Below are 17277 nucleotides of genomic sequence, written 5' to 3' on the forward strand. Positions count from 1 at the left end.
TTCCTCAATTTTATAATTTAAATTTGAAATAAAACTTAGCATTGAAAAGCAAGTACTAAAATTCATAGCAAATATTTGTCTCAAGGTGATTATCTTTTGACTCTTGGAATAACTGAGAGTAATAAAGGATTCCAGAATGATAGTTAGGAATAAAGATAAAACCCTAATTCTGCTATTGGCTACATCTGACTTTAAACAAGGAAAGTTACTTTAACTCTTAGTCTCCTTTTCCTCAGCCATACTGTGGGAATGAGAGTATGTACTTGTCTCATAACACTGTTGCAAAGCTTAAGTGAGATAATTCATGTAAAACACGTAGCCAAAACCTAATGGGTAATGAGGGCTCAATGTGTTTGTTTCATACTACAGGTATTTCATGTTCTAGTTGTCCCATTAATTCTTTCAATGGATTTACTTGTAGTAATAAAAACAATAAAATTCACTTTTGAGAATAAATGCAAGGTGATTACTTTCGTTTGTTCTATGCCGCAAAGTTGCCTAAAACACTTTACATACAAATAAAGTACCATCTACTCTATACACCATTGAGTAAATCAGAAATTTCAGTTATACTGAACAATTGCTTTCCCCCCCACCAAACAAGGTGTCACCAAGTCGGACCTCTACTTCTCAAACAGCTTTCAAATGTACCTTCTTTAGCCCCTATCCTACCTTGGCATCCTTACATGGTCTACCTGCCTCTGATCTACTCTCCACATAGCACCCTTGAACTTTCTAAAATTTAAACCTGATAGATTACTGCTCCCCTGGTGAAAAATTTTTCAGTTTTCTTACTACAGGGTAAAAATCTAGCTTCTTTGTCTGATACGAAAGGCTTTTTTATGACTAACTGCATGTATCTCTCTAGCTATAACTCGTAATCCTGTGCACCCCCAATACATATCTTATGAAAGATTAGCCTAGAATCTTTTATCTTCCCTTGACCACAAAACCAAAATTAAGTGCTGCTTTTGAGGCATTCCATGGTCTCTGCAACTTTTTATTGCACACATAAGCTTACCTTAATAAACTATCAGTGATTTCAAGGAGGGAAGGAGCTTTGCCTTAACATTTTTGTATGTCTATTATGTAGCACAGTGTCTATAAGATGTGCTAAACAAATGTTTACTTGAATAAATAAATGGTTATGAGAGCAATTTAGGAAATACAGAAACACTGAATTTCATTGGTAAAATGGGTTTGTGGAAATTTAAATCATCAGTCGATTTAAGAAAAACACTACTTACACACATGAGAGCACAGAGCATATCAACAGCTGCATGGATTACTCCATTGTTGTTCCTCTTGAGTGCTTTTACTACCTTCACTCCCAGACGCTCCCGAAACCTTGTGCGGGAAAAAGTATATAATAGCAATATCAGAGCATTATTCTATTATTTCATTCTTAAAATATAACATAATAAGTCATCTTAAGTTTCCATTGCATTACTGAAGTGATTATATATTTTGAATCCCGCTTCTAGAACATACCAGTTTTCATAACTTACTTTCTTTGAAGGGGAAGACTTTATGGATAATTAAAACTAAAAGACATGTAATTTCCCATTAGAATTAACTAAAACAAGAGTCAGTAATATTACGGGCGAGTATGATACCAATATCCCCCTTCGGTTCCACTCATCTTTCTTTTTTTACCTCATGAATAAAAACTACCGTATCACCATATAAAAGTTATCAAGCTCAGTCAGCTATAAAGAGGTAAATTGTTGATTATTTGTTTTGAATTGTTCAAATTCTCTAAAAGAAGGTATGTTTCAGGAGACAACTTACTTTGGAAGCTGAGTAAAGGCTAGAAAGCCAGCTTTGGAAGCCACAAGCCTCCTCACAGCCTGGAACTGACTCTCAAGTTCTGCATTTGAAGCAACAACATCTCCCTCTTGGGACAATAATGCCGTTATGGCATTATTGATCAGTTTTTCTTTGTTTTCTGAGAAGAGACCCTAGGTGAACACAGATTATTTCAAAAAAGTTTCCATACCGAAAGTTAATGACAATGAACAAATTAGGATACAATTTATCTTACATCCTGTGTCACTGCATGCAGAACTCCGCTATATGAAATATTAGCATTGAACCTGAATACAGCATCTGCAAAGTTGCCATCTGTAAGGAGATGAAAAGGTTCAAAAAGATTTAGAGACCTGCATTCTTAATTCTTAAATTATTATTCATTAGATAGATAGAAATGCAATTATATTTAAATCAATACTTACTTGGAGGTGTAGCCAGGAATCTAAGATGAAGGCTCTCTACTTCCTCATCTACAGGCATGCTGAGTAACCCCCATCGTTGACCTTTATGGGTTGATGTCATTTTTACACAAACGTCTCTGTTACCAGAGGCTCTTACTCCATCCAGCAAACTTGCTAATAAGGAATCTCTAAGTAAGGTTAAAAATAAAAAGGTTTTAAAATTGAGGAGAACTAAGGAGAATTTTGATTCAGAATGCAATATAGGCCCTTTAGCAGGTAACCTGTTCAGGTGGGCATTCTAGGTACAATGGGGAGCACAAAAGAACGGGCTTTAGGAGAAAGCCTAGTGTTTCAATACTAGCCTCTTCACCTTGCTGTCACCTATCTTGTATAAGTTGAGCACAGTAGCTTTACTGTTTTTCTGCTATTTCCTTAAGATTATTTTTAATAGTTTTACTGAGGCATAACTTAAAAATCACAAAATTCACCCAATTAAAATACACAGTTTGATAATTTTTAGTAAACTTATACAGTTGTACAATCATCACCACAATTCAGTCCTGGTAAAATTCTATCACCCCAAAAAGTTTCCTTGTGCCCATTTGCAAAAAAAACTCCCCAGGCAACAACTATCTGCTTTCTATCTATATAGTTTTTCACCAAGAGATAAAAAGAGAAACCACAGTCTGGGAGAAAATATTTACAAAAGACATCTGATAATGGACTATTATCCAAAATATACGAGAAACTCTTAAAATTCAACAGTAAGAAAAACAAAACAATCCAATTTAAAAAAATGATCCAAAGTTCTTAACAGAGACTTTGCCAAAGATATACAGATGACAAATAAGCATATGAAAAGATGCTCTCCATCACATGACATCTGGGAAATGCAACTTAAGTCAACAGGTGAGATACCACTACATACCTATTAGAATGGCCAAAATTTGGAACACTGACACCACCAAATGCTGACAAGGATGTGGAGCAACAGGAACTCTCATTCGTTGCTGGTGGGAATGCAAAATGGCATAGCCACTTTTGGAAGATGGTTTGTCAATTTCTTACAAAACTCAACATCCTCTTACTGTATGATCCAGTGATCATATTCCTTTGCATTCACCCAAAGGAATTAAAAACTTACGCCCATGCAAATCCATGCAGTGATGTTTACAGGAGTTTTATTATTCAGAATTGTCAAAACTTGGAAGCAACCAAGATGTCATTCAGTAAGCGTGAACAGAAAAATAATTCAGACAATGGAATATTATTCACTGCTAAAAAGAAATGAGTTACTTGGCCATGAAATGACATGGAAGAAAGTTGAATGCATAAAACTAAGTGAAAGAAGCAAATATGAAAAGGCTACAAATTGTATGATTCCAACTATGACACTGGAAAATGCAAAATTACAGAGACAGTAAGGTTTGCCAAGGTATGGGGATGGGAAGAGAATGAATTTCAGGCAGTGAAACTAGTCTGTGTGATACTATAATGATGGATATATGTCATTATACATTTGTCCAAATCTGGTTCAGCAGTTAACAAATGTACTACTCTGGTGGGAGATGTTTATAACAGGGAAGGCAACGCACATGGAATTTGGGGGAGGTGAAGTAAGACTTATATGAGAAATCTGTGTACCTTCTCTTCAATATTGCTGTGAACCTAAAACTGCTCTAAAAAATAAAGTCTATTTTAAAAAAACTTCAGAAATTAAATCATAATATGTAGTCTTTTGTGTCTTGCTTATTTAACTTATTGTATGTTTTTAAGATTTGGCCCTTTTTATTGCTGAGTATTCCATTGTGTAGATGCACAGTATTTTTGCCTATCCATTCACTAGGTAATGTATACGTGGACTGTTTCTAGTTTTGGCTATTATGAGTAATGTTATGAACATTTACATATGTGGGCATGTTTTCATTTCCCTTAGGTAGAAACTTATAAGTCAAACTGCTGAGTCATATGTTTGATCTTTTACAAAATTGCCAAACTGTTTCTCAAAGCAGTTTTGTTATTTTACATTCTCGACAGCAATGTATGAGAGTTCCAGTTTCTCCACATCCCTGCCAACAACTGGCACTGCTAGTTTTTTGATGTTACCCATTTTAGTGGCTATGTAGGAGTTTTCATTATCTTTTCCCTAGACTTACATCTTTTCAGGTGTTTATTTACCACTTATATATCTTCTCTAGCAAGGCATCTATTTAAATCTATTACCCATTTATTATTGTTTTGTTTGTTTGCTTGTTTGTTTAGTACATAGTTATAAGAGTTCTTTATTTATTCTGGATGTGAGCCCTTGATCAGCTATATGTTGTCCAAATATTTTCTCCCTGTCTGTGGCTTGTTTATTTCTTTTAGTTAATGTGCAGTTTTAAGTTTTGAACAAAGTTTAATTAGTCAAATTTTTTCTTTTATAATTGTGCTTTTGGTATTATATCTAAGAAATCTTTTCCAAATTCAAAATCACAAAGAAATTACTGCACTTTCTGAATGTAAGCTTTACTTGTAATAACAGCACCTTCTTCCTAGTACTATCATTAAAATTCATCAATATAATGTACATAAAGCTACATAATAGACATGACAAACTGTAAGTATTGAGATCCTTCCTCTGACTGGAACATCTGCACTATTTTTCAGAAGTTCTCTTCCTTCAATTCAGGACAGGAAAAAATACAACCTTTTGCTTAAGATACCATTTTGTTGACTTTATATCAAAAGCTTTCTAAGGTAAGAAAGTTACTAGTCATACCACAGAAAGTGAAAAACACTTCAATAAGGTTATATTACAAACAATGGCAAAATGTACATAACTGTTTCAACTAAGTTTTAAAAACAGATTAAGTCTCTATCTATTTACTGAAAGAACTGCTTGGAATGTAAACACTGCTAATCCCATGACAATGGCTTAGTATATAAAGGGAGATACAGTCATTTACAGAACAGAACAGCACAGCACAGCACAAGGTAAGTATGTTTAGCTTACAGGAGGAGTTTATGAGCTATAGCATCTCACAGGTTTGTACTCAACAACCAAGCCACAGTAATATAAACATATGAATATTCTACTGGAAAATTAGTAATTAGCCTAATAAACTAACATGGAAAAGTAACTTCGAGTATAGTATTTAAAGCAACTTGCTACTTTAAATATCCAACAATTTAACAGTGAAAAGTAGTAGTTGCTATTTCAAAATATGCTTTAAAAGCTTATGCTTCCGAAACACTTTATTTTCATCATTTCATTTAAAATCAAGTCACCATTTTTATATTCTCTTTAGGAATTTGACAACTGAATGAAAGTCATTTAAACATACAATAAAATAATGTCTTTACCTAAATTACATAATTTAAAGTTCTGGATTGTAAATTTGTTTTCCCTCTTTGATAGAGCACTGTGCTTTGCACATAATAGACTCTCAAAAGCTTAATGGATTTAAAAAATACCTCTCTGTTGAAGAATACTTCCGTATTTGCCCTTTTATAAATTCAATGGTAAAAAGTTGTGGATTTTCTGAGTCGCAAACCAATGCAAATACCTAATAAAGACAAAAAACAAGTTCATCAAAAGATGTTTAGTTTGATTGTATTTTGTTAGAACAACCACACATCATCTTTTACGAAAGTTGATTATTTAAAAATGTAATGTTTACAATATCAAAATTTCATATAATTATTGAATAAAAAGTTCCATTCATTATATATGTGGAAAATAAATTTTGAAATATTCATTGTTCTAAGGTCAATAAATAATGTGAAGAATTAAAACTATATATTCTTCCTGTTTCTCATCTTCAAGCATGAAAAAATATTATAATAGAAAGAAATTTATTCTACTTTATCAATGGGAAGAAATCTCATTTAAGCTAATACTGATGGGACTTACTTCTCCTAACGGCTTCAATGTTGCAATATTATAGGTTGCTGGATCCCGTTCTACTAAACATGTTTCTGTAAGCGCTAGAACTCTTTTTACAGGTTCCTTTAAACAAAATCAAGACATTAAAAAGTTATCAAAGAAAAATGTCATAATCAGATGAACAAACTTTTATCTTTAACACATGGGTCTTACCGAATGTCTAGGAGATATTTTTTGGACTATGAACTCTGCTAAAGATGTGATGGATTCATCAGTGCTGTATTTTCCAAAGCGGAGATTCAAATATTGCTCAAATTCTAAAGGTTCTTTTCTGATCCGCAGTGAAATACCTATGTAGTTGCCAGCATGATCTATCGCACTTTTTATAATTTCTTCTCTTTGCTCTGATGCAAACAAATGCTGCACAAATTTTGAAATTTAAAAAGACAGGGTTGAAATATGTAAAATGTAGCCATATCGAATCAACTCATAGAAAAGAGACCGAAGTAGCAATTCTAGAGGAAAAAAAGGTAGTAGATATCATCATAGGTAAATAATCAATGTGTTGTGGTAGAAACACTATAACTAAATTAAAATCACACGGTCTGAGATACAGAGCCTTGCAAATAACTCACTGAATGGAAATTATAGCTACTCACAGTCTGGTTCTCATCACCATGTGGAAAATAGCACTCTGGAACTTTCAAAAGGGTCCCTAGGGACTCCAGCCAAGTCCAATGGGAATGGTGAGTAGTATGTGGGCAGGATTCCAGTTTCAACTAAGGTAGCTATGATTTAATCTGTTTTCACAGTGGGCCTTCTTAAAAGATTACCTTGAAGAATGTTTAAATGTATACAAGTCATTGGCCCATAGATATTGCAAACCAACCCTCAGGAGTGTATTTATAAAGGTTAAGAATAAGGTATTGCTACTTGCATTCAGTGCCTGGAGACCAGAAATACTAAATGTCCTGCAAAGGGCAGAAGAGTCCCACACAAGAAAGAACTGTCTTGTCCAGAATACCGAAATCTCACCTACTGAGAAGCACTGGATAGGATCATGTATTAAAACCTGATTTTATTCCCAGCAGCTTATCACAGTCACTATGGATCAGAAGGTTCCAGATACAGATTTCCTGAATGAATCTGTCACGTTACTATACTTGTAGTGAATTAATTCATTTTAGCTAGTGTCTTTTAAAAGGCAGGGAGTATGTTTAGAAAGCAGATGATTAAAATCAAAACTGCTTAATGCCATTAAGCAATAAAATATGTTGGCAATTGAGAAGTATCAGAATTCTCATCCTTAATATTTACCATATGTACTGTAAGGCTTGGTTGAATTACTGTGATACAGTTACTCTGTTAAGGTCTGCAGGGCCATAGTTTTCCACCAAGGGATTAATCATTACAAACTTCCACTGCCCAGGAAAGAGACAAGGCTTTGGACAACAACACTACCATAGCAAACTTTTAGGCTGCTTTTGGGTGGGAGAGGGAACTAATTTTCTCTTTGGGTCTTCATCTTTTGGGTCTAGATTCAGAGGTAACATGTGTTCTCTTAGATGAGGGACACTAGGATGGCACCCATCACCTGGATAAACAGTGAAATTTAGGATGGAAAAAGGCTTATAAAGCTCTGAAGAACTAACATATTTTGTAAATCATATTGTTTGCCTCCCCTTTCATTCTCCTTACTTTCTTTTTGCTACTCTCTAGGCTCTTATGTATTTAAAAGTTTCAGGCTCGCCCTGGCTCTGCTACCCAGAGTAGTATAACTTATGTACAGAACACTAAATCTTGGAGTACTCTACCCAGGCCACTGAGGTAGCTATAGGAATTAAAATTCTCAAGAGACAGCTCAGCTGAGCCTCTCTATGTGGACTCTCTCTACTGCTCATCTTGGATGTGCGGAGTTTCATTAAGGAAGGCGGGACATTTCTTATAAAAAGATGGTCATCATCTATAGCTCAGCTTCTAGTACTGGTTAACAAACAGGGTCTCAGCATCTTAAATAGCTTCTGCTATACTCCACAATTTACGTATAATTCATAATTTCAAGACAAAAACATGCAATGAATTCCAAATTTGAAGTTTCAATACTCAGCTTTCAGATTACAAACAGCTGAGGAAAGACTATAAAAATAAGAGACTTTAAATTACTTTCACAAAGAAAGCTTAGAAACTTTCAAGACATCAAAACTAATGAAAATAAAAATTCTATCATTTATTGAACACTAAGCCATACATTGTGCTAAACATTTTACATAAATTATCTCACCTGATTCTCAAAAAAAAAAAAAAAAAAGACATGTATATCACTCTTCTCATTTTAGAGATCTTCAAATTGGGATTCAAGCTCTTTGATATCAAAACCTAAACTCTTAATATCACACTTCCTCCCAAAGGAATCACATGAAATTTCAAAATGAAGTGTCAAAACTCTGCTTTCCTTCAAATGGTCATGCCCCTTTTTAAATAACTCTTTAAAAACAGCACTTACCAATCTACTAAATCCTCCATAAAGTATACAAAACCCTCCTTGATAATCAGAGAGATCTACAAATCCTTCAATATTTCTATAGTCATAGGAACAGAGGACTCTATTGGTTGCAGGATTAATTTGGTCAAAGCCTCCAGGAGTTACTTCTAAGATAACAGGTTTTCTTGTATCACTCCAGTGATGCTTATAGCAGTTATATCTCTAGAGGAAAAAAATATTAATTTTAGGTTCATATATATACACTTACCATAAAATAAAGTTACATTTAATGTGTCGGTTATTGACGAAACAACCAAAAATCTGAACAATACTATAAATATTTAGAGCTAATATCCAAAATGTTAAAGACATTAATTTTAGCTATTTGGAGGTTTGTGTTTATTTAATTAAGAATGTTCACTCCAACTGAAGACAATATGTCCTTTTTAAATTAAGTTTGGGGTTACAATACTTTGCAAAAACAATTTTAAGTCACTTTTATGCAAATCTATAGGAAGAAAAAAGAAATCCTAAACAGAAATGTTATTCTCAAAGAGTTTTATTGGGAAAAAGATTTCAACTTTTGTTGATGGATTCTTTTAATTTAGATCCAGGAAAGAGCTAAGTCACATTTTGGGGAAGTTAGAGTATTCAGTTTAAACAATCTGAACTATCCAAGATATTAATATAGATTTTCTTTCTACATACACAAAAGCTGAAGCCTCAGTTTCACTTTAGGCTTTTCTAATCACACCAGTGGAAAGTTACCTTCAGAAGTTTGATCTTATTAGCAAGTAAAATTCCATTTAGACCAAAACATTCTTTTGTAAGTTAAAGTACCTAGTATCATAAATGACTAGAACTGTCAACATTCATTTACTACCCAGTTTTAAATTCTTAAAAAGAAAAAAGGGCTTAGTGGAGGCTGCTAAACAAAATTATATGATACAGAAAAAAGAATTTAAAAGACAAAATGAAGCAAAGAGAATATAAGGATAACAAAATGTCAGATGTGAAATGAATATCCCCTTGCCCATCCAAAAAGTCCACAATTCCCTACCCTTCAATATGAGGAAAATTAAATGGTTAAGGTAAAATTAAGGTAAAATTAAATGGGTTGCTCAAGAGTACAACTATTTCTAATTATGAAATAAGAGGGAAATTCTCTCGTGGCTGTTCAGAATAGAGTGTTAGGCATTAAATAATAAACACCTCCACTAACATCCCAATACTAAACCCAGCTATGAGGTTCACAGGATCATATGACATCAAGGCCCCTCGGCATTATTGATCGATGGCATCATACACATTATAGTTCCATAAAAGGAATTCTGCAGAAAGACAATAGGGCCTGCATAACCCAAGAATGTATTTAGAGACTTGATTTCCAAACTGAAGGATGAAGCTGTGCCATACCTTTCCAGGAGTGGGGGTAAAAGGAAAGCCACAAAAATGGTGGTGCTTTTCCAAACTATGCCTATTTACATGCCCAATCCACTATGCAGGATATTCTACATTCTTTCTAGCAGATAATCAACTGTCATAATGAGATATGCTCAATGGAAACAAATCATTATCCCTCATGACTGTGGAGGCCATGAAAGAGAAACTTGAGATTTAGAGTATATCTAGAGGCAATTTGGAAGGTCTGAAGACCAAATTCAGCTTATGCAAGAGTGTTGTTTAGCCAGCACAGCATCTGGGGGAGGAGGAGATACCACTTATTTCTGATATAAAATCAGGCAGACTGTCTTTCAGGCAATCTTCTAGAGATACTGTTTCCACCACAAAGTTTTGAAAAGTATTAAGTTGCTGAAGTTAACTGATATAGAAAGAAACTTATCAACAGAATCTATTAGTATGCTTTTGGAATCAGTTGTTTTCCAAACAGATGAGACATGCTGAAAACTCACCTGCAAAAATAAAATAAGCATACCAAATTATGATTTATAGAAATTTGTCTGTGGTTTATCAGCAACAAGAAACAAGCAGCTTGCCAACTGCCATTAAACTGTTTTAAATGGCTCCTGGGCAATCAGCCACTTGCTTGAGTTGAGATCATTAAGACTCTGGGATGCTGAAACATGCAGTAGAACATCCATAGAAAGGATGAGAGCTTTAAAAAGACAGGAAAATGGCACTGCCAGTGTATCAGAATTCGGTTCCTGCCTTTTGTCAGAAGCCAGAGTTCTGAACAATACTATGAGTTTAGGTATTATTCTGCCCCCTGTAACTCCCCAATTGTAAAAGCATACCATCTCACGGAAAAAAATTCAATATTTCAAGGGACTGAAAAAAAGAATAAACTCCCATTTCCCATCCTAGAAATCTCTGATTTAGTTTAAATGCTGCTGTAATATTACTAGGAAAAACCTGGGGCAAGTTAAGAAGATTCTAATAAGTAACCATGACTTCCCCAAAGATGTCAGCATACCATGTAAAACTTCATTACCATTCAGATCCACTCTAAGAACATACAAGATATACTCAAACCTTACAACTGTAATACTTCTAAAAAAGGAAACTCCTACAACAAATGAATATTGCCATGTTCTAACAACTATTATCAGCAGTACAATGCTTACTGTTGCTGTGTTGAATACTGAATAAAGACTGCTTGAATGGCAATAGGGTTGTTTTTAATGCTATATAGTTCTCTGCCTGAAAATTTTCCCAATTATCGGCATTAGCAGCCGTAAATCTAATTCTTCATATTTGCATTTCCTGTGAAACTACATTCACTTCTTTATCATGTAGTTATCAGGATACATTAAAACTGTTTTCATTTTTACCCTTTAGCTTTGCCAGAAAAGGAACACAGAGATCGTGGAATGATTTTTACAATAAAGGACAATAGCTGAACAAATAAAAATAGATATTAATAAATGTTAGATACTTGCCCTTCCTGTGATTTTTCCTTCTGAAAAATCAGTTCTAAATCTCTGAAAGAGAAAGCAGAACTACAGTTAATGAACAGAGCAGAAGGGAAGAATCACAGATCAGTCCTTTCTATCCAGAATACGCAAAATTCCAACTTGTAAACTTGATATAAAAAAAAAAAAGTTATTAAAGGTATTGTTTAAGGATATTTAATAGAGAATGCGTGGAACGTTTTTGAAAAACAAGATAATTAAACATATACCTGTTTTGTTCTGTATATACACTTAAAAAGACTAAAATCTATGAAACATACAGGGTTTTTGAGTCTTTCAGTTAGAGAAAAGTGAAAGTTTTACAGTGTCGAGTTAAAGGTCAATAAGAAAAAATAAGCATCATGGGAACAGAGGCTCAGAACATTAATATTTGTGCTTTAAAAAACTTTTTTTTTTAAAAAAAGAGAAATTTAGTTTATTAACATGAAACTGTTCTTACCAATGCTTCTGTAAGAAGTTCTGTTCTGTGCTCTGTAGAAAATTTTAAAGTTTCTGACTTTTTTCCACTGCCTTTACGAAATGTGAGGTTGAACTCTGTTCCTTGTCCTTTTCCAACAGGGCTGATACTGCAAATGTCTCCATAAGGCCACTAACAAAAGAAAGGAATTCTCTCAACTGGTGCTATAAGTGTGACAATTATTTTCACTACTTCAGTTTCACAGTCACTGATTAAATGAGAAAAATTTTACAAAACACCAAGGTCTAGAGAAGTTATATCTTATAGTAATTCTATAACAAATTCTTTTAAAAGTTTTCAGTCATTAGAGACAATTAAAAAAAAAAAAACCCATCTGTATTCCAATTTTAATGATTAATGACATTAATCCAAAACAACTAAAAAACAGAAGTGAATCAAATTGGGGAATAAATTTTATGACTACCTGTAAATCTGTTAAAAACAAAAAAGGGATCTGTAAAATATGCCTAATTTCAAATTAAAATAAACTAGAAAATACACACACACACACACACACACACACACACACACACACAGATATATGTTTACTTATCCATGTCAGGTTAGTCTTGACTTTATAATCAGTAATCTTCCATGATAAGTATTTTCTGACCACTGCACTTGTAATTGTACTTGTGACATGTTTGCCTGTGTCATAGTAACATCATAACTTTTAAAATTATAAAGAACTAATTTACCAATTTTACATAAAAGAGATGACTATAATCTATAATAACATATCAAAAAGTTATACCATTTAGGGCCTAGAAATAAGTACATTGTCTTCCTATCCCCTTCTATTTACTTATTTTTGGTCCTGAGCACTGAGCATTATATAAGCATATCGATCTCTTTCGGACTTGACATTTCTATCCTAAAGTACTGATTTCAGACGAGGGGTTATACTTCATGTCCTGGCTTTTAAAATTCAAATGGTGTTCAAACGAACACCTAACAGCTTCTAATATAATTACCTGATTTGTTACTTCTAAAGTATTGGGATTATATGTAGTAATCGCATGGGTTCCAACTGAAAAGACACGCTTATACCTACAAAGGAAAATGTTTGAATTTAGTCTTAAAGAAACATTTTATAAGAAAATATATATGATTTCAACACAAAAGGAGCATTTCAATAAATAAACAAAATGTGTTAACTGATTAATGGTGACAAAATACAGCTTCGTTTTATATTCTCACATTTTTTAAACACTCTAAAATATAATTGGTATTAAAACCCAGCCACCACTCATTTACTGTGAACTAGTAAGATCCTTAAATAGAAAAGTACAGTCAATGTAAGCAATCTTGAGGACCCCGAAAGATTCTAAATGGAAAAATTTTATCTCAAAAAAAAAAAAAAAGACACTGCACACTAATAAGTCTTTCAAAATATTCTTTTAAGAAAGCCATGACCTGACACTGGTCAGTCACTGCCATATTCTGGAATCTTAATCATTTCTATCTAAGCGAATACCTATTACATTTAAGTGTTGCAATTTTATAGAAGTAGGAAGCCTATACCACAGACAAGCAATTTTCACTTCTCGCTTCACTTCCTTCACTTAAAGTAACATATCAAGGAAAAAAAACATTTGGATATCGTAACCCTTTAGAAGAGAGAGGAAAACACAATGATAAAGTGAAACTGCATTAGAAAAACATTTAAAACTGAAGAATTTGTTCTTTGTAAATAAAATAGGTAAAACATTAGCCAGTCTAAGAAAACATAAAAACAAAATTAAAAATAATTTATAAACATACAGAAAAAATAAAAAATGAAGTGTGTAAATCAATGCTAATAAATTTGAAAACTAAGAATAAATCACTGCTATATAGAAGAACTTTAGAAAGCTGCAAAGAATTATAGCCTAAAAGCACCAAGTCTCAAACAAGGAGATAAAACCTCCTTGTTTTAGGAGCAAGTTAAGTCCCATGCTTCTTAAATTGTTCCAAAAAACAAAGGGCAGCTTTTTAGTTCTTTTAGTATACTAAAATCTACTAAGACAACATAAAAAAAGAAGAAAAATTCACCAATTTTTAAAAATTAATATTAGCTATAAGAATCAAGCAACATATTAAAATAATAATACATCATGCCCAAAGAAGGTTCATTTTAAGAAGAGTCTGATGTTAGAAAAATCTAGTAATATAATTGATCATATTTATTGAAACGTCTATTTGTATTTTAGTAAGAGATTTTTAAATGATCAAAGTAGATGTTAAATATAAACAAATGCCTTTTTTAATATCTATGAAGATCATGCTTTTCTTCTTTAAACTAGTAATACAGTAAAAAGACATACATTACCTTAAACCAACAGCCATTATCAGACTCAAGCTTAACGCACTAGAAATATTTCCATTAAGATCAAGAGAAATCTCTCATATTTTAATTTTTTAGTCTATTTTTTTCTAATCAGTACATTATATAATAAAAATGATAAGGTTATTTCCATTTGAGAAAAAATAATAGATTTTATTAATTTTTACCATATAATACAAGTATTTTTTTCCCTGCAGAATTTGTTTATTTTACTCTGGTAGCAAAAGAATAAAAATTAAATGCCTGAAATGTTCCAAATGTCAACTGATGTCACATTCCAAGTCTTAGGGGAGCTCAGTTAAGAAAATATATTTTGCAATTCTATATTAATCTCCTTAGTACAACTAAGCCCTTCTAACATCTTTCTCTTGTAACTTTATCATCTAGATTAGTGTTGTGCAAAAGAACTTTCCAAGATGATGGAAACATTCTACATCTACACTGTCCAATAAGGTAGCCATAAGTTACATATAGCTATTGAGCACTTAAAATGTGTCTAATGCAACTGAATTTTAACTTTTTTATTTAAATTATTTCTTTTAAATAGCCATATATTGGGAGAACACATTCTAGATCCTTCAACAAAAGAATCCTAGAATTATGTGTCCATTAGGCCCAAAGTACTGTCATGACTAGTAAACTCAGAGCTAGCTATCTTTCAGATATATACTAAACTCTAAAGCATTCCTTAAGAAGAAAGCATAAGAAAATTCTCAGAATTCCCTTCCATTCCCCTCTCTTTGCCTTCCCTTCTTCCATAAGAGCTCCCATGACTCTCTCCTCTAGAATGGCTATTGAACCTCCCTCTAAGGATAAGGCAAATGCATTTAGGTCATTTAAAACACTTCTATAGCAGCCCCAAACCTTCAAAGAATACCTAAAAAGCCCCCTCGGATATTAGATTTAGAGATTAAAATCTGAATGATCTCATAAGTCACAACACTTGTAACTTAAGTTTTTTAAATCTTTTACTAAGCCACTAATGTCCTAAGTCATAAAGAATAGACAAAGATTCCATAAATTCAGGGAGGTACAGGTCTTCATTATTTTAGAAACCCATAGTAGTACCCAGAACTGCATACAGAGATGCTCAATAAATGTTTGTCAAATAGCTAAATAGATCAATCTATCCAACGAGTCAACATGCATTCAAATCTATGATCCTCTGGTTTGCTTTTTTTTTTTTTGGTCTTTCCTAGGTGGTCTCCATCCAAATACTAACCAGGCCCGACCCTGCTTAGCTTCCAAGATCAGACAAGATTGGGCATGTTCAGGGTGGCATGGCCATAGACTTGTTCTTGCTTTTAAAATAAAACATAAGTCGAATAGCAACTAATTTCACACCAATTTTTTACTCATAACCCTTATAACATTAGGAAAAGACTTAAGTCCATATTCTTATGAAAGTACATTTTATTCACTATCTGCAGAGAGAAACTGCCATTTATAAATTAATTTGCTGTTGTATAGGTTTAAGATGAATTTGTTGGCTAATTGTTAAAAATTATCATACTAAAAGTTCTTATTACAAAAATACAGCTATAGAAAATCAAATTACGAAAGGAATAAAGACTAAATAAAGTAAAACATGAGAAATTTATGACAGATAATGCCATATACATAATATGAAGAAATGTGAAAGCAAACATTTTCCCTCCCAACTGAGAAATTAATAATCATTATTGACTTTACTTACTGCACTTGTTTCCTTTTTATTTGAAACTAGTTACACACATCAATAAATGCCTATAGAGAGAGCTGGTATTTGTTCCACTCCTTATGTTTTCATAATTCACAGATTTATTCTGTGATAGCTTATTAAGAAATATGATTTATATTACCCATTAACTATATGTTACTTAGAATTAGGAAACTAATGCTATTTAAGTAAATAAAAAACTGAGGCAACTACTTTATCTGTGGGGCCTTTTGCTCCCATATCAATTGGTGATAAAGATATAAACAAGTTAAAAAACACTGTGCTAATAATAGAGCTGATGAAGAGAAGAAAGATCATCTGAAAGCAAAGATCACTGAAGCAAAAGCTGGAAATATAATCAAATTTTGGATTTGACAAGTGATGTTCAGATTTTTTAGCAGACAAACTTATATTAACTTGAACTAAAACAAACATGCTCCTATGTTACTTTAATTCCTGCAAATAAAAATGTTATATCATTCAACTTTCTAGTCCTTATTAATATTGCTTTCCTCTTTGACACAACTTTTTATAACATGATTTTTTTTACATGGCAACTTAAAAAAAAACAACTAACATGTTGGCTCAGATACTGTATTAAGTATTACCATGGACAAGTCCAGTATTTGAAGAGCACATAACACTGTGCTGGGTTCAATGATATAGTAGTAAATAAGAGAGTCCCTCAGAGACCTACTTTTCTCTCAACATTTTACTTATTTAATTAACTAATTCAGATATATGAAATAAACTTCAAAATAGTAAGAGCTAAGATACTCGTCAGTCATTGTTTGAAAGTAATTTCAGACTTGAATACTCTTAACTAGCTTATATCAATTAGGCATGTACAATAGTGTTCAATAGAGATACTACAAAAATATTGGCTACCATCATGGTTATACTTTTATGCAAAGAAATTTGTGTTACTCAGTTCTCTCAAAGTAGACAAAATTCAACATTACTTTCTTTTTATAAAATACAGAAAAAAACTTATGTTTCCTATAAAATAATGGTTCTCAAATTTTTTAAGCTCATAAAACCTTTATTACTTTTAAAACTAAGATCTTCAATCCTTTCAGTGGTACCAGGCAAGACTACTCCAACATTCCTCATTATTTTTTACTCGCATACCTCTGTTAACTATGTATGTTAAACATTACCTATCCTGCACCCACCAACACACACACAAAAAAACGTATCTCTCCATTTTACTTTTTATCCAATCCCTGTTTTACTTCGCTGATTTCCCTGTTTTACTTCGCTCCCCACCTCCCTTCTCCTTAATCTACCACCAATGAA

General features: G+C 32.8%; 1 protein-coding gene across 4 annotated transcripts in view; it reads right to left on the bottom strand.

Moving 5' to 3' along the window:
* Window positions 1-17277, bottom strand: part of DNAJC13 (DnaJ heat shock protein family (Hsp40) member C13) — a 104237-nt gene that overhangs the window by 65753 nt on the left and 21207 nt on the right. For all 4 annotated transcript variants that reach the window (XM_025043571.1, XM_015585797.2, XM_006907245.3 and 1 more), the window contains 11 exons: window positions 12928-13003; window positions 11936-12085; window positions 11464-11505; window positions 8585-8785; window positions 6295-6501; window positions 6109-6204; window positions 5670-5761; window positions 2235-2401; window positions 2045-2124; window positions 1792-1961; window positions 1248-1347 (listed from right to left, as the gene is read on the bottom strand). In XM_025043571.1, the coding sequence (XP_024899339.1) occupies window positions 1248-1347; window positions 1792-1961; window positions 2045-2124; window positions 2235-2401; window positions 5670-5761; window positions 6109-6204; window positions 6295-6501; window positions 8585-8785; window positions 11464-11505; window positions 11936-12085; window positions 12928-13003 (1381 nt within the window). The remainder of the gene's footprint in view (window positions 1-1247; window positions 1348-1791; window positions 1962-2044; window positions 2125-2234; window positions 2402-5669; window positions 5762-6108; window positions 6205-6294; window positions 6502-8584; window positions 8786-11463; window positions 11506-11935; window positions 12086-12927; window positions 13004-17277) is intronic.

Source organism: Pteropus alecto, unplaced genomic scaffold (genome assembly GCF_000325575.1).
Source record: "Pteropus alecto unplaced genomic scaffold, ASM32557v1 scaffold92, whole genome shotgun sequence".
Classification (NCBI taxonomy): Eukaryota; Metazoa; Chordata; class Mammalia; order Chiroptera; family Pteropodidae; genus Pteropus; species Pteropus alecto.